This window comes from Heteronotia binoei, chromosome 21, assembly GCF_032191835.1.
Source record: "Heteronotia binoei isolate CCM8104 ecotype False Entrance Well chromosome 21, APGP_CSIRO_Hbin_v1, whole genome shotgun sequence".
Classification (NCBI taxonomy): Eukaryota; Metazoa; Chordata; class Lepidosauria; order Squamata; family Gekkonidae; genus Heteronotia; species Heteronotia binoei.
In genome coordinates this window covers 80,128,386-80,152,318 of record NC_083243.1, presented here as the reverse complement: position 1 = coordinate 80,152,318, position 23,933 = coordinate 80,128,386, and the positions used below count along the sequence as shown (strand labels likewise).

The following is a 23,933-nucleotide window of genomic DNA, read 5'->3' as shown; positions in this document are numbered from 1 at the left end:
GTAATAATACATGATCAAATTTCTCAACATTTTCTATTTCGCAAGGGCAATTCCATTGGGAATAAGGAATGCAAAGATTCCTGCCAAGGGCAAATGTGCCTAAGTGAAGGTTCTTGGTACATAAGAATCTCTGAGATATGCTGATGCAAAAAAAAAAAAATAAAAATACCTGTAACTTAGTATGCTGTGTTGCAGTAGGCTACCACTGCAAACAGATCCTAACAGAATGAAAGACCAGATCCATTGTTTAATTATTCATCTGGTTTCCTGGAAGCCCTGAACTCTCTCTAGAAGCTAAAATGGCTGAATTGCAGCTATCATACTTTGATCATATTATGAGAAGACACAAGTTACTGGAACAGACAATAATGCTAGAAAAAGTTGAAGGTAGCAAGAAAAGAAGTAGACCCAACATGAGATGGGTTGGTTCAATAAAGGAATCCATGGCCCTTGGTTTGCAAGACCTGAGCAAGGCTGTTAATTATAAGACATTAATTCATAAAGTTGCCAGAAGTCAGAAACAATTTGAAGGCACTTAACACGTACACAGGCTGTATCAAGAATGAATCATCCATATAGGAATATATGAAATACCCACTGAAGAAATGAATTAGCAGTAGGGGAAAAACAATTAACAGCTAAATTAATAAATGCCTTGCACTGAGTGGCTAAGGAAAATCCCATTTATCTGAATTAAATTTATTAAAATTAAAATATGACTGAAAGCAAACATTAATTTTGGAATAGCTCATTTTTATTACTCTTTTGAAAATAAAATATGAGTGAAATTGCTTATGATTCTTTGTGTTCCTCATAATGATTTTGATTGAGAGACAAAGTTATCTCTAAAGAAAACTTGTTTTTACAATGTGCCATATTTGCATTTAAACTTCTGTGATTGCTGAATCCTATAAAATAATTGTGTTGTAGGAAATTCAAGGTGTGAAGCTTTATGCAATTCAGTTTAATAGCCGGTTTAATAGCCATATATTCTGCAAGCTCTTTCCTCTTTTTCCATTTATCAATAATCCTGAGAGGTGCAACTCAACAATAGTGTGTTTGCTGTGGGAAAATGGAGGACAGTTCGACCTCCCCATTCCTATTTCATATAACTGAAATAAAAAGGAATATCAAGATGAGTTAATGTGGAACAACAATATTTAATTGCAACATATTTGTCTAAGTTCAATTATGTTATCTCTGAATCCAGTCAGGAGTTTAATTGCACATGCATGTATATTGCTTCGTATCCCTCACTGATTTGTGGTTGACTGCATGGATTGACTCTGTTGAAATATAATGTGGTTCACAAAACACAGAAGCTCTGGTGATTGTTATGATGTGGCTGTTTCACACATGCAAGTCATCCCTTAATCGTAACTTTGTTGGGTTTACATACTGACATCATTCCTGGATTCTCCATCTAACTCCTCAGTCGTTGTGCTTTCTTGGGAACAGATTAGCCTGGATTTAAAATAGGAACATATTTTACACCAGAGAGTTCTAGAAGCTGCTGAAACATCCACCAAGGAGAAATAATCCAGTTATTTTCTCTTGTCTCCAAGGGACTTCTGAAGACCAAGATTCTTCACCGCCTGAGATACATTCTGGAAGTCATGAAGCCTGTACCTTTGGTGGTCCTGGAGATTCTAGATATTCTCATCCGCATAGCAAGGCACTCTACAGAAGTATGCAGTCAGGTAATCCCCTTTGTGCATCCTAGTTCAGAGAAGCAGTGATTAAATGGAGCAAGTGAAGAGTGTAGGGAGACTGTCCCAAACTCTCTTTATATACTTTGTCAGATGGTTCATATCTGCAGAGTTGAAAAATTGTCTTAGTTTATTGTATGTGTGTGTTTGCAGGTCCTTGATTGCCCTCGTTTGATTGAGACTGTTGTCAGAGAGTTCATCCCTACCCAGTGGGATCCAAGAGTAGCTGAACCGGGGCAGTTTCTTGCTAGTGTATATGGAGTTCCATGCACTGCAGCCATGAAGCTGATTAGAGTCCTGGCCTCTGGAGGAAGGAATGTAGCTGCCAGGCTGGTAAATATAATTACTGTAAACTGCAATTCTGACAATGTCGGCCACCAGCACCTCTTCCACTTCATCATGAAGGCACAAATGGGATTAACAATACTTGATATTGAAACTAAAAGGCTGGTTCCTGGATGATCTTTTGGCTTACTTGGTGTGTTCACACATAAATGCATATATGGCACATTGTAAAAACAAAAATGCACTTGGAAAAATAAAGCAAATCTTCCAGATTCAGGACTTTGAAGAATTCCTACATAGGGTGCGTGGCGAGGGGTGGGGGGAGCACTGCAGTTGTAGAAGGCAAGAAGGAAATGATTAAACCATCTCTCAGTCCTACTGATCTAGCAAGCTACCGCCTAGTGTTGAACCTTCCATTCTTGGGTAAGATAGTTGAGAGAATGGCAGCAGAACAGCTCCAGGTTTTCCTGGATGACTCCTCTGTCCTAGATCCATTCCAGTCTGGCTTCCACCCTGGCTATGGGACAGAGACAGCATTGGTCACCCTCACAGATGTCCTGCAGAGATGCCTGGACCAATGTGGGCCAGGCCTGTTGTTACTGCTTGACCTGACAGCAGCATTTGACATGGTGATTACGATCTTATGACCCACTGCCTTGCCAATGCAGGGATACAGGGGGACTGCTTTGCAGTGGCTTGTCTCTTTTTTCCATGGTTGGGATCAGAGGGTGGTGCTCGGGAAAAGGGTTACACCACATTACCCCTTGGTATGAGGCAACCCATTGGGAGTCGATTCCTGTGTTATTTAACATCTACATGTGCCCCCTTGAACTGGGGGCTTGAGCTGGGTTGTTACACCCAGTTGTATCTGTTGATGGATGGCCAGCCGGCCAGATGCTGCTCCAGATACTTTGGCTAGGGTTTTGGAGACAATGGCTGGTTGGTTAAAGCAGAGTCAACTGAAATAAAATCCACATCAAAGACAGAGGTCCTTTGCCTGAGCTGCTGGGAGGATGGGATAGGGTATCCAACTCCCAACTTTTGTTGGAACATTATTGATGCCAACACCTGTGGTAAAGAGCTTAGGAGTGATTTTGCATTCCTTACTTTCATTGGATGTTGGCTGATCAGCCTTTCACCACCTTCAGCAGGTCAGGCAACTGGTTCCCTATCTCTCTCCTACTGACTTAGCCACAGTGATCCATGCAGTGGTCACCTCCAGACTGGACTACTGTAACACTCTATGCCAGTCCAAAATGCAGCAGCACTTGTCTTTACTGCAACGCCATTAAGAGCCCACATATAGCCCATGCTCTGTCAGCTATGTTGGTTCCAAGTTGAATACTGGATCAAGTTCAAGGTTCAATGGATCAACATCTTCTGTTGGTCCCCAGCCCAGAAGAAATCTGCTTAGCCTCAACCAGAGTCAGGACCTTTTCAGAGCACAGTTAGGGCACTGGCCTGGTAGAACACTCTCCCGAGTGAGATCAGGGTCCTGCAGGACTTACTGCAGTTTTATGGGGTCTGTAAAATGGAGTTGTTCTGCCAGGCCCATGGTTGAGGTGACCATGGTATAGCTATATTGGCCATCCCAGCTCTGCTCAGTGCTGCCTACCGTGTGCCACTTGTTCTATTGTTTCCTCACTGCCCAGTATCAATTTTCCATTCACAGGAACACATATAGAGAAGTTTATGAGGAGCAGTTAACTTGCATCTGACTGCCCTCTATGAGTTAGCATTAGCTGATGTTTATATAGATTTTAATGTTGTGTAACCATGTTTTAATTGTTTTAATTTATTATTTTATATTTATTGTTGTAACCTGCCCTGAGCTCTGCTATACAGGGGAGGGCAGGCTGGAAATATAAATAAATAAAGGGAAAGAAACTAAAATGGGAGTTAGATACCAGTGGACAGTAGGGAGAGTGGAGTTCATGCTTGTTTTCAGCACATTTCCATGCAACTATTGTATTGAATTGTAGAGTGTATTCCTTTTTTTTTAATGATATAAACTTTATCGAAAAATTTAAGGAAGTTACAAACAATGAGATAAAGTGCAAGTACAAAAATATTATGATAAAACTTACAAATACTATCAGCATCAAAAATAATAGTAGCATTAATGATATTAAGAATAGTAGTTACAGTAATAATAATAAAATAATGATAATAAAAATATTAGGAACAATCATTTAGAACATGACAATGGATTTTTGACAAGCTCTCCTTGATTTTTGACTGGTCTTATACCTGAAACTCTCTGTAAATTTGCCATGCTGTACTTTTTATTTCCTTACCAATAAAGGTACGGTATTTGGATTTGGATTTTGGACAATCTATAAAGTCTCTTTATAAACCATTTATTTATTCCTTGGATTTATATTCCGCCCTCCCCGCCGAAGCAGACTTGTATTCTTATTGAACCATATTCTTATTGAAAGAACAAACATATACAGGATCGTTATCAATTTTGTTCAAGATTGGGAACCATTTAGTGATAAACCGTTGACAGGATTCATAGGGATCAGTACGGTCTAAAACAGAAGTAATCTTATCTAGAATCAGGTGGTCCCATAGTTTGGAGTAGGGTACATTCCTATAGCCTTGTGTGCCCTGAATGCTGAGATATATTTCCCTCCCCCTTCCCTGTGTCTTACTTTCTGTTTTTTCTTCACAGCTTAATAAGTATGAGATGAAGAATCGGCTGCGTCGATTCATAGCTGAAGATCCCAAAGACCTTTCTCTGAGGAGAGAGGAGGCCATAAGGCTGAGCATCGAAGCATTTCGCTTGTGGGCTGTGGCAGCAGGCTATGGTCAGGCCTGTGATCTCTATAGGTATGGGGTGGGTTTCATAACGGTGTAAGGCCAGTGTTCTTTGGTTCAAACTGGCAGCTTGCTTGAAATAAGTAACTTTCTTTTCTTGTTTCTTTCCTTCTGGCAAAGCAGCTAGTTGATTTTCCAAGTAATTACAAGAAATCCTCTTCTATAATTTATAAAATTCTGCTCATGTTAAACTTTATGGAATTTTTATTTCTGGTGGGGAGTAAATTGAGTGTTTTGAGCTGTTAGTTAATGTCAGTTCTCTATCAATAATGCTCTCCTCCCTCTTCTCTTAAATCACAGGGATCTCTATCCTGTTTTGGTGAAGATGATCCCATCCCTGTCCCATTTGGTGAAGAGTTCTGACAAAAATAAATCTATATATAACCTTTCTACTGAGAGAGCCACAGCCATCGTGACCTTGCTTTCCCAAATAACGCAAACTGCAGGCTGCAGAGCAGAACTACAGGCCCAGCTCAGCAGGTACCATGATTCTCTCTTGGCATAGCTTAGAAATACACTGACACTTGTTCTTCAGCTTCTCTTCAGAAGTTTCTATCCTTTTCTTTTTCCTGTCCTATTTAGTGAATTTGCTTTGCTGAATTAGATGATGTTCCACCAAGTCTTGCATTCCAACAGTAGTTACACAGAACATAAGAACATAAGAGAAACCATGTTGGATCAGGCCAATGGCCCATCCAGTCCAACACTCTGTGTCACACAGTGGCCAAAAAAAAAAAGTATATATATATATATATATATACACACACATATATACACACTGTGGCTAATAGCCACTGATGGACCTCTGCTCCATATTTTTATCTAACCCCCTCTTGAAACTGTGTATGCTTGTGGCCGCCACCACCTCCTGTGGCAGTTAATTCCACATGTTAATCACCCTTTGGGTGAAGAAGTACTTCCTTTTATCTGTTTTAACCTGTCTGCTCAGCAATTTCATCGAATGCCCACGAGTTCTTGTATTGTGGGAAAGGGAGAAAAGTACTTCTTTCTCTACTTTCTCCATCCCATGCATTATCTTGTAAACCTCTATCATGTCACCCCGCAGTTGACGTTTCTCCAAGCTAAAGAGCCCCAAGCGTTTTAACCTTTCTTCATAGGGAAAGTGTTCCAACCCTTTAATCATTCTAGTTGCCATTTTCTGGACTTTTTCCAATGCTATAATATCCTTTTTGAGGTGCGGAGACCAGAATGGCACACAGTATTCCAAATGAGACCGCACCATCGATTTATACAGGGGCATTATGAATCTGGCTGATTTGTTTTCAATTCCCTTCTTAATAATTCCCAGCATGGCGTTGGCCTTTTTTATTGCAATCGCACACTGTCCTTACATTTTCAGTGAGTTATCTACCACGACCCCAAGATCTCTCTCTTGGTCAGTCCCTGCCATTTCACACCCCATCAACTTGTATTTGTAGCTGGGATTCTTGGCCCTAATGTGCATTACTTTGCACTTGGCCACATTGAACCTCATCTGCCACATTGACGCCCACTCACCCAGCCTCAACAGATCCCTTTGGAGTGTCTCACAATTCTCTCTGGTTCTCACCACCCTGAACAATTTAGTGTCATCTGCAAACTTGGCCACTTCATTGCTCACTCCCAACTCCAAATCATTTATGAACAAGTTAAAGAGCATGGGACCCAGTACTGTGCCCTGCGGCACCCCACTGCTTACCATCCTCCACTGCGAAGGCTGCCCATTTATACTCACTCTCTGCTTCCTGTTAATTCGCCAGTTTTTGATCCACAAGAGGACCTGTCCTTGTACTCCATGACTCTCGAGCTTTCTAAGGAGCCTTTGATGAAGAACTTTATCAAAAGCTTTCTGGAAGTCAAGGTAAACAACATCTATTGGGTCTCCTTTGTCCACATGTTTGTTCACCCCCTCAAAGAACTGTAACAGGTTAGAGAGGCAAGATCTTCCCTTACAGAACTCATGCTGAGTCTTCCTCAATAACCCGTGTTCATCAATGTACCTACTCATTCTGTCCTTGATAATGGTTTCTACCAACTTTCCTGGTATTGAAGTCAGACTGACTGGCCTGTAATTTCCCGGATCTCCTCTGGAACCCTTTTTAAAGATGGGGGTGACATTTGCTACCTTCCAGTCCTCAGGAACGGAGGCAGATTTCAATGAAAGATTACATATTTTTGTCAGGAGATCCACAAGTTCACCTTTGAGTTCTTTCAGAACTCTTGGATGTATGCCATCCGGACCTGGTGACTTATTAGTTTTTAATTTGTCTATCAGTTGTAGGACCTCCTCTCTTGTAACCTCAATCTGACTCAGGTCTTTCAATACCCCTTCCAAAATTAGTGGTTCTGGAGCGGGCAAACACTTCTCGTCTTTCACAGTGAAGACAGAGGCAAAAAATGCATTCAGCTTCTCAGCCATTTCCCTATTCTCCTTCAGTAATCCTTTGACCCCTTGGTCATCGAAGGGCCCCACTGCCTCCCTGGCTGGTTTCCTGCTTCTAATATATTTGAAGAAATTTTTATTTTTGGTCTTTATGTTTTTTGCAATATGCTCCTCATAGTCCCTTTTTGCCTACCTGATCACAGTCTTGCATGTGATTTGCCACAGCCTGTGTTCCCTTTTATTAATCTCACTTGGACTAGCTTTCCACCGCTTAAATGAGTCCTTCTTACCTTTTACAGCTTCCATTACTTAACCATGCATGCCTTTTCTTATGCCTGTTTGTGCCTTTCCTAACTTGTGGTATGTATTTTATCTTGCTTCTAGGATTGTAGTTTTAAATAGCCTCCAAGCTTTTCCAAGGGTTTTGACTGTATTTACCTTTCCTTTCAGTTTCCTCTTCTCATGCCTCCTCATCTCAGAGAATTTACCCCTTTTAAAGTTAAACGTGGTTGTGCCAGTCTTTTGGGACAACTCTCTATTTATACAAATGGTGAAATCAATAACGTTATGGTCACTGCTCCCAAGTGGTGCGATTACTTTTACATCTCTCACCAAGTCTTGGGCATTACTTAGGACCAAATCCAGGACCACCCTGGTAGGTTCTGAGACCATCTGCTCCATAGCACAGTCATTGAGAGCATCAAGAAACTCAGTCTCTTTCTCTCGACCTGAACACATATTGACCCAATCAATCTGCGGGTAGTTAAAATCACCTATAACGACAGTTTTTAGCTGCTATCTTTAATCCTTCCATCATATTATAATCGTCCTCTATCTTTTGATTTGATGGGCAATAACAAACTCCCATAGTTAAATTTCCTTTTGGGCCCTCTATTTCAACCCAAAGCATTTCTATAAGGGAAACTAATTCTTTGACCTCAGTCTTACTGGACCGTATACCCTCTCTGACATACAGAGCCACCCCACCTCCAACCCTTCCCTCGCTATCCTTCTGATATAACTTATATCCAGGAATCACCGTGTCCCACTGACTCTCCTCATTCCACCAAGTTTCTGAAATTCCCACAATATCTATGTTTTCTCCCAACACTAAACATTCCAACTCACTAATTTTACTTCGAACACTTCTTGCATTTGCATACAAACATCTATAATTTTCCAGGCAAGCTAGGCCCGCAACCTTCCTCCTGCCGCCTCGAGACTTTGGCAGACAGTCCATACTGTTTGTCACCATCTCAGTGGACAACTCTGGTAGAAAAGTAACAGCTAACCCTTCATCTCTTTGAGATGAGTCCTCCCGAACCAGAGACATTTCATCTCCTGTCGGCATTCCCCCAAGATTTAGTTTAAAAACTGCTCTGCCACCTTTTTGATTTTAAGTGCCAGCAGCCTGGTTCCATCTGGGGACAAGTGGAGACTGTCTTTTTTGTGCAGCTTCCGCTTGTTCCAGAAAGCATCCCAGTGCCTAACAAACTTAAACCCTTCCTCCTTATACCATCATCTCATCCACACATTGAGACTTCTAATTTGTGCCTGTCTCTCCTGCCCTGCATGTGGAACAGGTAGCACTTCTGAGAAGGCTACCTTGGAGGTCCTGGCCTTAAGTCTCCTGCCTAGCAGCCTAAATTTTTCCTCCAGGACCTCACGACTGCATTTCCCCACATCATTGGTGCCAACATGCACCATGACCACTGGCTCCTCCCCAGCACTATCTATCAGCCTATCTACTACATGCGTAATGTCCGCTGCCTTCGCAGCAGGCAGGCAAGTCACCATACGGTCAGTACGCAGTTTTGCCACCCAGCTGTCTGCATGCCTAAGGATCGAATCACCAACTACCAAGACCCCTCCTCTCTCCCCGCCCAGAGATGGTTCCTTGGCGCGAAAGGATTCCCGCTCACCAAATGAAGAGGTCCCTTCTAAGGGCGCATTCCCCTTATCCTTAGCATGGTGCCCTGTTTCCTCTCGACCCTCATGCTCCCTGGGAGCAACGGGGCTGCCGTGTTCAGAGTGGGGCTCATATAGTACACCACCGAGAGTCTTCCCCGAGTGCCTAACTGACTGCCTCTGCTTCTCCAGGTCAGTCGCCTCGGCCTCGAGGGTACGAACTCGTTCCCTGAGGACCAGGAGCTCCTTGCATCGAGCACACACACAGGACTTCTGTCCTGTGGGCAGATAGTCATACATGTGACATTCAGTGTAAAACACTGGAAAGCCCCCACCCCCCTGCTGGCATTCTACCTTCATGATAGCTTTTTTCAAAAATATACAGTCACCTTTAAATCCTGTTTGTTTATGTGGCTCCTCTTCTGGAGAGTCAGCTTACCTTATTGAGAGCACAAGGAAATTAGGGATCTGGGTTCTTGGTCCTTACAGAGCCCCCAGGCTTAGAGCCACAGGCCAAGAGCCCTTTAGCTCTCTGGCAAGGCGCAGCTTAACAATGCAAAGAGGGTGGGGAACACAGCCACTCCTAATCAATCAGCACCAATCACCTTCACCTTCAGCCCACTCAACCAAACAAACAGCAGTTCTCCAGCAACCACAACTCAGAATTTTCAGCAGTCATCAAACTCAGAAATTCTCAACAACTTCCCCAGCTGTCTCAGCTTATCTCAGAGTTGCTCTGCTCTCAGACCTCTCTGAAGTATCTGGCAGCTCACAGGCAATGTGTAACAGCAAAGGCTGTAGCTTTTAGTTTGATCCCAGTATCTAGTCCTGAATAATCTGTGGGCATCTGGGTTTTAACAACTGATTCAGACCATGATGCACAGGAAGTTGACCTCTGAAAATGCTTGATCAGGTGGAGAAGGCCATCACGCAGTGAAAGAGCACAGGCCTCGGTCCCAAGTATCTCTGGGTAAAGGATGTCAGGATGTTAAACACTTTCCCTGCCTGAGACCTTGGAGAATGACTGAATGAGAAATACCGGTAATCTGTTTTAGTATAAGGCAGTGTGTTGCATAATCCATAAGAAGAGGGATAGGATTATTTACAAGACTAGGCTCTGCAAAGAAGCACCTGATGAGGGTAAATGAGTTTGTGAATAATACAGTCTTACTTGCCTGTATTCTTTCATGTTTTAGAGAGATTTCATTTGGTCTTGCACTATGGTAAATTCTTTTGTAAGAATTTAGAATACCACCACGTTAGATATTTGTAATGCTTGAAAGACTCTTTGATATGAAGTAGACTGCTGAAATTCTGCCCAAAGTGATGGGAGTTCTTTCTTACATTGAGAGTAGCAATTAATGGATTTGCTTTTTGTGAAATAAACTGAAGCAATTTCCCAGCTGTTCTTCCCAGCTGGTTGCAGAGTTATAGTTTACCTATCTCAGTAGAGTGATATTTTATGTGAAGAAATGGATCTAAAACTATAGGACTGACCAGTCATCTGCAAAATAGGAACAGAAAACATATTGTTTACAAAGCAACTTTCTTTGATTTTATAAAATGCGGTTTGGAATTACCACTTCCCCATTGATCTCTTAATTGCAGAGCTGGATTATAAAACACAAAGACCTGTTGGAAATGTTTTTTTTAAATCCTATGCAAAGAAAATAACCTTTCAATTATTTTGAGTTTAAAAATGAGTGAAGTTAAAATAGCGAACTGTGCAAATGACAGAAAACAAAAAGTCTTAATAATCAAAGGGGCTTAGATGCAAAAGGTGAAGATTATTTATTTTTATATTTAAAAGCTTTATATATCATAGTTGACATTTCAGTAGTGTGAAAAATACAAAGCAGAAATGGCGATACCTTTTACTGGAGGCAATTTTACATTGTGGAACTTTTTGAGGGAGGCAGTTTGGAAGAGCCAAATATTTGGAGGATCTTAGAAACAAAGCACTGTATCCTCCTAGCTTTTCCACTGGTGATAGGTGAAGGAGATTGCCCTTTTTGACCACTGGAAAGGGTGTGCCAGTGATGGGGGACCCATATGGACAGAAGGCCATGTTACAGCAAGAAAGAGAATCAGCAGTGATAAAAAGGAAAAAGTGGTAGGATCCAGATGAAATACAACAGTTCTGCAAAGAGCCACTGAGGGAGCTAGGGAAAAAGCAAGCTTGTGTGGCTGCAGGAGCAGCCCTTGAAGAGGAATCAGGAGAAGGAAGTTGCTCATGGGCTGGATCCAGCTAGTGGGCTATATGTTTGACATCCCTGCTTTTGGGCATTGCAAAGCTCCTTTGGCTTTCCCATTTGTGGGGAAGATTTTCAAGATGGTGGTAGCACACTAACAGTCTTTATTATAATAAATAAAATTGAATTGTTCAGGAGGACAATTTTATCAAGAGGACTAGGACTGTAGTTTATTGCATGGTTGATTGTACATATTATCTTGTTTGCACTGTGTTGTTTTCCAATTTTTGTGATCCAGTTGTATTGTTTATGGTGTGTCAATTTTTTCCCTGAATTTAAAAAATATTAAAAGGAAGGAAAACAAATAACAGGAAAATATCAGAACTAAGAACTATGTAAAATAAAAAGTCTTCCAGTTTTCTGTGTGACAAATATAAGTATGATAAAGTTTTCTCTTACTCTATGGGCGATTTCCCACACAGCTTACCGAGGAGCGAAGTCCCTCCTCACCGTGCAGCGTCTGCTCGGATTTCCCACCAACTGCTCTGTGGATTCAGGAAGTGCCGCACCTTTTGCATTGCTAACGTAAACTAGGGTTTTAGCGATTTCCATTTGAGACACAAAAGGTGCGGCACTTCCTGAATCCGCGGAGCAGTTGGTGGGAAATCCGAGCAGACGCTGCGCAGTGAGGAGGGACTTCACTTCTCGGTAAGCTGTGTGGGAAATCACCCTTTGTCTACAAAAAAGGCTCTTTTTTCTATTGTTTAAATTCCTTATTCATCAAAACCACAAATCATTATGATCTGTTTCATGCAAAAAGTCTAAGGGGTTTCCAGTCAGCAACAAATGTCTTTTCACTTATCAGTTAAGTAAGTTTCACCATTTCTCACTGCACTGTTTTTCTAATTTATAGTCTGACTTGAGTCTCAGCTAGAAAAGTAGAATGCTGTGTTTTTGCCTTTGTGTGTTGAGTGGTACCAAGTTACTTCTGACTTAGGGTGACCCTATGAATTAATGACTTCACAAACACCTTATCATTAATAGCCTTGCTCAGGTCTTGCAAACTGAGGGGCTTGGCTTCCTTGACTGAGTCAATCCATCTCCCTCTTTACTGCTGTCTTCAACTTTTCCTAACATCATTGCCTCTTCTCATAATGTGACCAAAGATGGTATTTTGATGGCCGCTGCCTCATCCATGTTGATCTTTCAGCATGTCTAACTGTACTTTAAATTTCCCCTTGATTTCTTGGATCATATGGAACAGATCCCTTGTTCCTTTGTTTTGTTGTTCTCTTCTGTCTTTTTACACTGGTTATTATAATACTTATCTTTGTCTGTCTCTCCCAATCACTGAAGCACTGCATTTAGACTTTTGATTCTATTTCTATAACTTTATTTTTGCTTCTTGTCTGCCTGTCTAACCATTTTTAAAGTTTCATCAGTCATCCATTGAGACTGTATAAATAGAGTAAATAAAATAAATCCAGCAAGAAACCTAGAGAAGCAATCACAAGAGACCTAGGGAAGCAATCACATAACCATGGCTCTCCATGTGTGACTTGGTACCAAACATTCTGCAGCCAACATTCTTATTGTACCAGTTGTATCATATCAGTTGTCCTTTATTAGCGGAATCCTGGTAGTTTTGCAGGGTTTTTTTCTGTGTGTTCTGTTTTACACTTTTATGTCTCCTTCCATTCTATTCCTCCCTGGATGTGGGAGGAAATAGACTTTTGTAGAAGAATGAAATTAATAGTGGTATTCCCTGGGGATTCAGTACTGAGTCTAGTGAATGTATTTATTCCTGCTGTGGAAGTGGAGGTAGGCAGTGAATTTGATTGAAAACATAATCATTTGGGTGGGTGTGAATAACCAGCTTGGTGAAGAGCTGTAGGCTGCTCTAATGAAACTGTACAAGTAGGGCAAGTGTAGGAGCACTTTGAAATAAAGCAAATGGGAAGTGATATTGTAGATACACACCAGGTAAAAATCCCACCATACACCATAGAAGCTAATGACTGGTGTGTTTAGCAGCAAATGCTGTTGCAGGTATAACATCTTTTAACTGGGCAAATGTGACTGGGGGTGATTCCGCACTCACGTTGGTCCGGGGCGGGCTTTCATTTTGGGGCGGAGCAAGCTGGCAATTTCGCACCCGTTGCTCCGTGCCAGCATTTTGACGGGACAAACCTGCGATTTCCCCGCCTCAGTGTAAACCTGAAAAAACATGTTTACACTGTGGTGGGGCAAATCACGGATTTACCCAGCGCAAAATGCTGGCGCGGAGCAATGGGTGCGAAATCACCAACTTGCTACACCCCAAAATGGAAGCCCGCCCCAGACCAACATGAGTGCGGAATCACCCTTAGATGGCTAACACATGCATGTTCATTTTCTTAAGATTGCATTATCCACATAAAAACATCTTCAGTTTAGATTAGTTTGGAAGCTCAGCAAGTTTACACTGAGAAGAACTTCTGTAAGAGGAGAACTCCACAAGAGGAACCTTAGTGCATGTCTAAGGATGGTATACCTCTGAAACTTTCTACTAAGGCATTTCCAGCAAAGAAAGCAACTAGCTCAAAGGGAGAAGATAAGCCCAAGGTAATTTTTGAACTATTTACTTGGAAGTGCTGAAGAAGCGGGGGAACCACGCATGCGTCAAATCGGTTAAGACGCTCCCAGAACGTACTCCCGGAGAAATTTGTTATTAAGCCATCGAAGAAGAGAGATAAACTTCTGAAAACAGTTTGAAATATTTGTGAAAGGAAGCAAGACCTGGAGGGCATCAATCAGAGTGAGTCTTTGGAAGTGTGATTTCTTATCATCTCTTTACTCTCCGCTCCCTGGGAGGAGGCCAGAAAGCGAGAAGAGAACATGGCGACTAAAAAGGAGCTGAAGGATTTAACACAGCTCATTGCTTCTTCAGAACAGAATGTAAGGGGCGATATTAAAGCTCTTAAAACAGACCTGAGACAGATGGCTATAGAAATTAAGAACATAAAAAAGGTGGCTGATAAGGCAGCCAAAAAAGCTCAAGTTAATGAAGACAAAATTAAAGAGCTAACGAGCAAATTAGCGTTTGTAAGCGATCGTCAAAGGAGAAGAAACATTCGCTTATCAGGCATCCCTGAAGAGATTACACAGAAAGACCTTGAATCAAAATTACTGGAATGGCTTGAGCGATATGATTTAAGGATACAAACGGAAGATATAGAAAGAGTACACAGATCTCTCCGCCCCAAGCCAAGCCTGGGAGCAAAGCCAAGGGATGTTATTATGGCTTTTGCAAGAGAGAAAATAAGGGACAATATTTATAAATGTTTGAAACTTCAGAAGGATTTACAGTTTGATGATAATAAAGTTATAGTAAGACAGGACCTCTCTCCAGAGACACTCCAGCAAAGAGCAATACTAAGACCTTATACGCAAAGTCTTGTTGAAAATGGAATATTATTTTCATGGGGCTACCCGGCAGTGATTTTGGTTTTTAAAGAAGGCAAGCTGCTGCGAGCTAAAAATCCAGAAGAGGCAAGAAAAATGTTGGAGAGATTGGGAATCAACATGAGGCCGTTAGAACCAGGAAATGTGGAGGAGCAAGAAGACGAGCAACAGGAACCTTGTGAGAACACTTCAAGTAGCAGTGAAGAAGAAGGAGAGTCGAGTCAGACACTGCAAAGCAAGCCAAAGCGTTTGAGAAAAGACACTGGGGGCTCTTAGTAATGAGAGTCTCCAAGGAAATTTAATATTGCTTTCAATTTACTTTAAAAAAATCTTTTTTTTTTTTTTTTTGGAATAAGATGGCTTATAGAGAAATATTGAAATGAGTTACATTAATTAGATAGGGAGGAAGGGAAAGGAACGTGGACCCCAACTTAGCAACGAAGAGGTCAGGAGGTTATGCCACCTGTACACCCTTTGAGGGTTCTTCTTCGGGGAGGGGGAAGGGGAAAGGTAGTGACCATCAAAGTAAGAGAGGATAGAAATGAGCACATATGTATGAAATTTACAAAGGAAAATGGTTGAGACAATTAAAATATTATCTTTAAATATAAATGGGTTGGCTTCAGATTTAAAAAGGTATAGATTGAAAAATATGCTAAAAAAACAGGGAATAGATATAGTGTGTCTCCAGGAGACCCATAAAGGTAAAAAAGATAAAAAAACCCTACTAAACTCTACACTATGGGAAACAAGGGTGGAAGCAAGAGGAACTAGGAAGGCAAGAGGGGTAGCGATACTTACACATTCTAGCTTGAAGTTAGAAGTACTGGATCAAATATCTGATTTAGAGGGAAGATATGTTTTTTTGAAATTTAAGTTGAATAGTAGGAAGTTTACAATAGTATCTATCTATGCCCCAAATATGGGTCAGGTAAGCTTCTTAAATAAGGTATTCCAGAAACTGCAGAACTTTTATGAAGGGGATGTGGTAGTGGCAGGGGATATGAATTATGATTTTAAGAAAAGTAAAACCTTGAAATTTAAGAAATGGAAATTGAAAGATGTGTTCACATATGAAGGGAACAATTCTCAACCTACATATTTCTCTAATAGATTTAAGACTTTTTCATATATAGATTATATTTTAGTAAAGGAATCAAATGAGTTAGAGGTGATGAAGGCAGTAACTGAGCCATTATGGATTTCGGACCACGCTCCTTTAAGAGTGCAATTTAGAATAAGTGAAGAGAGAAAAGAGTTTACTTGGAAATATAAGGCATATCTGCCCTTGACAGGAAAAGATCAGATGGACTTAAGAAGGGATATAGAATGCTATTTTAGAGAAAATAGGAATTCAGCCACAGAAGGAGTAGTTTGGGATGCGGCTAAGGCAGTTATAAGAGGAGCTTATATAGCTAAGGAAATTAGAATTAGAAAGGAAAATAATAAGGAAAGAAGTAGGATAGTAAATGAGATTAAACGAATACAGAAAGACCTACAGGGAAATTATAATAGGCAGTCATATGAATTATTTAAAAAACTTAAAAAAGATTTAGAGAACTTGGATTCATTATCTATGTGGAAAAAGGATATATTAGTTAAGAATGAGTACCATAGAATTAATATAAATACAATGAGAAGAATGGCGAATTATTTAAAGATGAAAAAGGAAAAACAAAAAATTGGATGTATTAAGGGAAATGGGGATAAACAATTTTTTAAAAATGCTCGGATAAGAGAGGAATTTGCTACATTTTATCAACAACTATTCAATTTGGGAGAAAACCAAAGATTCGAGGAACAGCTAGATAATAAATTAACGATAGAACAGAGAGAGAGCCTGAATAAAGAAATTACCCGGCAGGAAATAATAGAGGTATTAAAAAGGTTAAAAAACAGGAAATCCCCTGGTTTGGATGGTTTTACGGCAGAATATTATAAAGAAATGGCAGAGTTAATAATACCAGAAATGCAAAGTTTATTTAATTATATTTTAAAAGGGGGGAAAATACCAGATTCATGGAAAAAAGCTGAAATTTTACCAATTTTGAAGCCTCAGAAGGATCCCCTAGAAATAAATTCATATAGGCCAATTAGCCTGATGAATCAAGACTATAAAATATTTACAAAAATTCTAGCTAATAGACTAGAAAAATATTTACCAAACTTGATTAAGGAAGATCAATATGGTTTTGTTAGAGGTAGATTTATTGCAGATCCATTGAGAAATATATTGAATGTTTTGTTCTGTAAGGATAAGAAAACTTTGGCCTTGTTAAAATTAGATGTGTATAAGGCGTTTGATACGGTAAATCACAATTATTTAATGCAGGTATTGGAAAACTTTGGTTTTGATGGGCCCTTTTTAAATGTTGTAAGGGAAATCTATAGGGGGGGTAAAGCAGTAATTAGAATAAATGATGGGCACTCTAGAGAAATTTCGATACAGAGAGGAGTAAAGCAAGGTTGCCCATTATCTCCTTTGTTATTTGCATTAGCAATTGAACCCCTAGCAGATAGGATACGAAATAGTGGTAGAATTCAGGGATTTCAAATAGGTAAGGAAGAATTGAAATTAAACCTTTTTGCGGATGATATTTTGTTGACAATAAGTAATCCACTGCAGGCAATACGAGAATTGTTAGTTATTTTAGAAGATTTTAAGTTATGTTCGGGACTTGGAATAAACATTAAGAAATCAGAAATAATGTTTATTAATGTAGGTGGGGAAACCAAGAAGGCAATATTAGCCTTAACGGGGATGAAATCAGGAGTTAGCAAAATTAAATATTTAGGAGTTTATCTTAATAAAAATATAGAGAGGCTACAAAAAATGAATTATAATAAGGTGTGGTTAAAGATTTTAAAGAAATTGAAGGAATGGAAGAACAAAAATTTGAGTATCCTAGGGAAAATTAGAGCAATAAAAATGTTTATACTCCCAAAGCTGCTATATTTATTTCAAGTACTTCCTATAAGATTAGATCAGGAAACGATAAGGAAATGGGATGAACATATTAAAAATTGGGTCTTTGGTCGGAAAAAAGCAAGAATACAAAAAAAGTTGATATATATGCCCCAAGATGAATTAGGATGGGGAGTTCCATATTTACAAGCTTATTATGATGCAGTTCAGTTGAAAGCACTGATGGAGTTAGAATGGAGGAAAGGGGATAAATGGGTAAGACTTGAATCTGCAGTCAATAAGGGAGCAGGTAGTAGTGGAATTTACACGAGAGAGATAAAAAAGGTAATGATACAAACCGAAGGTCCAAGAAAAATAGCTTTAATTGTGTGGAAGAGGTGGAAAAAGATCTTAATGCCTTTAACCTCGAAATGGACCCCACTTAAGGATATCTGGGAAAAAGAGATGAACCCAAAATTCTATGAAGAGCTGCAAAGGGAAGACATAATAAGAGTCAAGGATTTGTACAATAGCCAAGGGGCCTTATTACCACTTCAGGAGTTGAACTGTAAGATAGGGAAACAATATTGGTTAAATCTAATGGGATTATATCAAACAATCCGACAAGAAAAGTATAAAGATGCTATTAAAAGAGATGACAATTTTATAGAAAAGGCACTATATGTGGATGAAAGGAAGAAAGGACTGTCAGGGATTATTTACCTTGAATTGGTAAAAGATAAGGAGTTCATGTATAGAACCTTAAAGAACAAATGGAATAAAGAAAAACAAATAACTGATGAGGAGGTGAATAAGTTAATGATGAATTTGAAGAAAATTAAGATAGAGAAATATAGAGAACTTGAAAGGAAGATAATCTTGAAATGGTATAGGACGCCGGCTCAATTGGCATATATGATTAAAGGGATGAAACCAAATTGTTGGCACTGTAATGCAAAAGAAGGGTGGTACTCCCACTTATGGTGGGAGTGCCCCAAGGTTATAGAGTTTTGGGGGAAAATTCGGGGAAAAATAGTGGGGGCATGTAAGTTTAATATTGATATAGATGGGGAGTTGTTATTTATGGGGGTACTGGAAAACAATAACATTGAGAAACAAAACCAGAGCATTTTCAAAGCAATGATATTAGCAGCACATGCAGTGATAGCATATGGTTGGAAGGAGAGCTTAAAATGGACCCTGGAAAGATGGAACAATTATTTGTATGAATATATACAATCAGACATATTAGAATGTTTAAAACAAGATAAGATATGGGATAGAAAAATTGAAGAGATAAAAGAGAAATGGGATATATACTTCTCATGGGTATTTAAGGGGGAAGCCAACAAAGCTATATTTGAAAAATTGGGAAAAGTGTGCTCATGGTTAAAAATTTAATTGTAACTTTAGTATGGTCACTTGGTGGGGGGGAGGGATATAAATAGGGGTAAAAATGGTGTCATAAGAGAATTGGAAATGTATTCTATGTAATGTAATATTTGAGACACAACGAAATAAAAAAAGGAAAAAAAAAAGAGGAAGTGCTGAAGAAGCCAGTGCATGCACTTTAGAACTGATGCTGTATTCATGCAGTTTGGTGTAATAGTTTCAGTTAGCATTTAACTGAGATGCTGACCTCCATTACCAAGATGTTAGATCTAGTGGATGTTTAAGATAATTGAAACTAGCATCAAATTGTTCTTAAGCTGCTTTCAATACTTTTTAATTTAAATGTTTTATTGTATGCCGCGTGTTGTGAGCCGCCCTGAGCCTGCTTCGGCAGGGAGAGCGGCATATAAATCCAAATAAATAAATAAAAGTGCATGGACTCTTCTCTGAGAGAACCGGGTTTGATTCTCCACTCTCCACATGCACCTGCTGATGTGAACTTGGGTCAGCCACAAGTTCTCTCAGAGCTGTTCTGCTCAAGAGCAATTCTGGGAGAACTCTCTCCGCTCCACCTACCTCACAGGGTGGCTGTTGTGGGGAGGGGAAAGGAAAAAAGATTGTAAGCTGCTCTGAGACTCCTTTGGCTAGTGAAGCATGGGGTATAAATCCAGTCTTCTCTTCTTCCTTGTCAGACAACAAAATCTCATTTGTTGTGGTGGGAAGTGAACTTGGAGAATCCTTATGCTTGAGTGCTCTTTCTCCCCTCTCCTTCTTGCCCTCCTCCCTTTGTTAACAGATAAAGTATACAGGGTTCTACCCCTATATACTAAAAGGGGATCTTTATTCAGATACTCTGGGAAGAACACCCCTCGGGGACAAAGACACCAGACTTCAGGTTCTGAAATATATATTGGAAATGTATTTAAATCTTAATTACTGCAGCATTCTGATGAAACCAGGGACAAATGTATAATCCCAAGGTTACATGATTACATGGCTACATAGGCTCATGGGTGTATGGTTACATGACCCATGGTTACATGATTACATAGATTACATGATTACATCGTTTCTTAGTTACATGGCTATAGTCTTTCCTATGCTCAGGTTCCTTAGCCTATTACATTTAGTAACAGCAAAGCCATTGTAGAGATAGCAAAAGGCATTTCATCCTCACCTCTCCTATAGCTTTGGTGGTTGTCTATGCAGAAGTGTGGAGGGGTCTTACTTCTCAGGAGGCTTCCCTTAAACTCACTGTCAATTAGCTAACTGACCAACCCCTTGATCCTCCTCCTCAGTTATACCTTTCTCCACAATGTCCACCCCTCCCTTCTGTCCAATCAAAAACCAGAAAGCCAGAAAAACCACCCCTTCCTTCTATCCAATCAAAACCCAGAAAGCCGAACTCCATCATCTTTTGGCTGGAAAGGCCCCCAAACCCCCGTTACTTAAGAAAACCACCTATTGTTGCCAAATACTTCTGCTAATTAGTACTAGATAGGCCACTGAACCCTAAAGGGAAAAAAAATCCCCATCTGGGACCAAAGATTTCCCACGAAAGCCTGGGAACCCTTTCTCACCCATTCTAATCAATACCTTACTACACATATATCATAATAAAGCATACAATCACATTAACACACATGAGACCAGAAATATTGCCCATATGTGAATATATATATTATATAGAAAAGGGAAAGGCTGTGTGTGTGTGTGCATATGCAGAGAGCTATATAAAGCCCACAACAATTCTATATAGCCATATACTTGCCCTGCATGATTTTCTGACCATTAAATTCATTTTGGCAATCTCTCTCTCACCCTCCCCCTTTCTCCATTTCACTACAGTATTGGGATGATGGTTATAGAAACCCCTCTATAGGAGATTGTTTTGGCCTCCTATCAATCTCATCTCTTCCCAACAGGGCATAGTCGAATCCATAATATTATTCTATAGGATTCAGGCTGTTTAACAATATTTCTCCACGCTGGATGTATTGGAGCTCCATACAAGGGCATTGTCAAAAGTCATCTTCTGCAATGAGATTAATAGACTTATTTTCCAAGATCCTCATTAGTACTCCATGTGTTGAGGACACCGTTATCAAAGTTTATTTTACCATCTTCAGATGTTCTGGGAACAAGCTTGTTTACAGCATTTTTGTGCAATTATGCAGTCACATAACAAGATACTCCACACATACTTTTGCCGATAAGTTTATCCAGCCAGCCGATAATTAGTATCAAATGTATTTTCCCAGATAGTTCATCCATTGGCCAACCATCCCTTTTTATTAGAGAAATCCGGGCCCTTCAGCCATATAGAAACATCATATATATAAAAAATCCAACACCTTTGCATATGACTATGAAATTGAATTAGGCTATGGCAAACCATATATTTTTTTGTCCAAATTGCAAACTATTGCTTGTTCTTTGTGCTCCAAACCAGATTAAATTGGGTTTAGAATTCTGGTTTGAAGGGCAGAGATCAAAGCACAGTTCATAATGCAACAATGGATTATCACTTGCTCAAGAAGGAAGAGGATTCCACAGAGATTTCTCAGGCTCCAACAGATTCCTCAGGCTCATTTAAGAAGAGGTATAGGAACCTTTGGTTAAAGTCAGTAGTGCTTTGATGAGTGAGAGGGTTTTCCTCTGAGTGAAACAGTTACTAGATGCTTTGTAGCACAGGCAAGGAATGGGAAGGAGGGACATCTTTAAATGATGAGAATGAGGGCCCATTGGCAGACCCGTAGCACAGGTGTGGCTTGAAGGCCACTGCTAATTTGCAGCTGATTATTGGGAACTAGAGCCATTCAGTCTGAGAAGGGCATTCCTGTAGGCTGGAGGAGATGCTGTGAGCAGTGTGGGCTGGGCCCCCTCCCATGCTGCCACGTTGGAAGATTTAAGGATGGGGGAGGATTTAAGGATGGCCATGTTGAGGAGTTGAGGGGAGGCAGCAGACACTCTGGAAAGGTTTCTTGACTGAAAGGGGAATGGAGGGAACTTCTCCCTCCTGAAAAACGAAGCTGGTCTTTCTGCTGCCAAAAGTGGAAGGAGGGAGTCCCTCCATACATCTGAGACTCCTCATCAGTTCCAAGGAGAATGGACCTTCACAGTGATTTTCAGGTTTGTAGAAAGATCTGGGTTGTCTGCTAATGACTCTGGTCTACAGATTTAGTTATCCACAGATTTGGCCATGTTGAGAATTAGATATATTGATAAATAAAGGTTACATGTAATTTGTACTATTGATGCAGTGATCCCTGCATGAGGGAACTAATCTCTAAACTTCTTCATTATCTCTAGACGTGGTATGTGTTGTTGGGTTCCTGAATTTTCTACATAGTTTTTCTTCTGCTTTCTTCTTTTCTCTCTATTTCATTTGCCCCCCTTTCTTGTTATATTTGGAGCATATTCCTGTTACATTTTGCTTTAACACAGAAGCAGAGTTTTGTCCTTTCTCCCATTGTAGTGCAACAAACTTGGGATGAGAAAGAAAGTCAGGCTGTCATCCAAGCCGTCCATTTGTGGAAAGGACAGACCTAAACAATCCAGTGGCTGTTGATACACATTTCTTTGTGATCGCTTTGTTTTTCTGTTACATTTTGCAGGAGTAGTCCAGAAGATGGAGATCAGATTCCTCCTCCACCAGTCTCCTGGATTCAGGTGTCAGGTTTCAGACCCCTCATTGAAACTAATTTGAAAAAATGTCTGAAAGAAATATCTGAACCGGATACCTGGCAGACACTGCAGCCTCTTGCAACAACCTATGTGATCTACCTGGGGTTGTATTACAACTACAGTCAGCAGGTGAGGCCTGTGGAAATGATGCATTCTCTTCTGCAAGTGTCTTTTGGATTGCATTTATCTGCACTGCACCAGACCTTTCAAAAGGTTTGGAATAGAGTCAAGGGAAGGAAGGGCAGCAGCCTACAATGAACCCTTTTGTAAGTCCAGTTTAACTGAAATATCTTTCAATCTGATAAACTCTTGGGATTTTTTGTAAGGTGAAATTGCCATAATTGTAATAAGAACATACACAGCCATGTTGCAGCCTCCGGGTTGATTCCGTTGTAACCTTTCCTATTCAATTGCAACTTTAGTCGTCCATAGGTATGCAATCGGAAGAGCTCCGTGGCGCAGAGTGGTAAAGCTGCAGTACTGCAGTGGGAGCCCTCTGCTCACGACCTGAGTTCGATCCCAGCAGAAGCTGGTTCAGGTAGCTGGCTCCAGGTTGACTCAGCCTTCCATCCTTCCGAGGTCAGTAAAATGAGCACCCAGCTTGCTGGGGGTAAAGTGTAGATGACTGGGGAAGGCAATGGCAAACCACCCCGTGAAAAGTCTGCCTTGAAAACGTTGTGAAAGCAACATCACCCCAGAGTCGAAAACGACTGGTGCTTGCACAGGGGACTACCTTTACCTTTTTTTTTCTTTTTAGGTATGCAATCAAGAGTTCATTTATATAACGTTTACTGAGTTATGGATAATTGTATAGATTCAGATAGGACTCTAGGATCCAACTGTGAAACCATAATGGAAAGTAATTTCTTAATGCATGTTCACAAAGTGTTTGAAGCTGAAGGAAAGGTTTTTCACAACCAGCCCTTGGTTTTCAGTGTAGGTGTGGTCATGGAGATGGGACAGCAAGATCTTACTTGCAACAAACAGTCAAAATTTCTTACAATATCACCAAGCAGATGAAAGTATGCACTATTATTATATTTGGAATTTGTTGAATTTGTTTGAGGACTGTGAGATTTTTGTGCAAGTAATGTGGATATTCCTCCAAAGCACGCCTGTGCCTCTCCCATCTGTTCATGTGTAAACAGAACAATAGAAGAGGAAGTTGAAGCAGAGATTCAGGTGGGAAGGTGACAAGGACACTG

At 40.3% G+C, this 23,933-nt stretch overlaps 1 protein-coding gene across 2 annotated transcripts in view; it reads left to right on the top strand.

Annotated features, from left to right (window-relative positions):
- RPAP1 (RNA polymerase II associated protein 1) overlaps window positions 1–23,933 on the top strand; it is a 93,407-nt gene that overhangs the window by 55,838 nt on the left and 13,636 nt on the right. For both annotated transcript variants that reach the window (XM_060261383.1, XM_060261382.1), the window contains 5 exons: window positions 1,566–1,700; window positions 1,863–2,042; window positions 4,672–4,829; window positions 5,118–5,297; window positions 22,659–22,857. In XM_060261383.1, coding sequence (XP_060117366.1) covers window positions 1,566–1,700; window positions 1,863–2,042; window positions 4,672–4,829; window positions 5,118–5,297; window positions 22,659–22,857 — 852 coding nt within the window. The remainder of the gene's footprint in view (window positions 1–1,565; window positions 1,701–1,862; window positions 2,043–4,671; window positions 4,830–5,117; window positions 5,298–22,658; window positions 22,858–23,933) is intronic.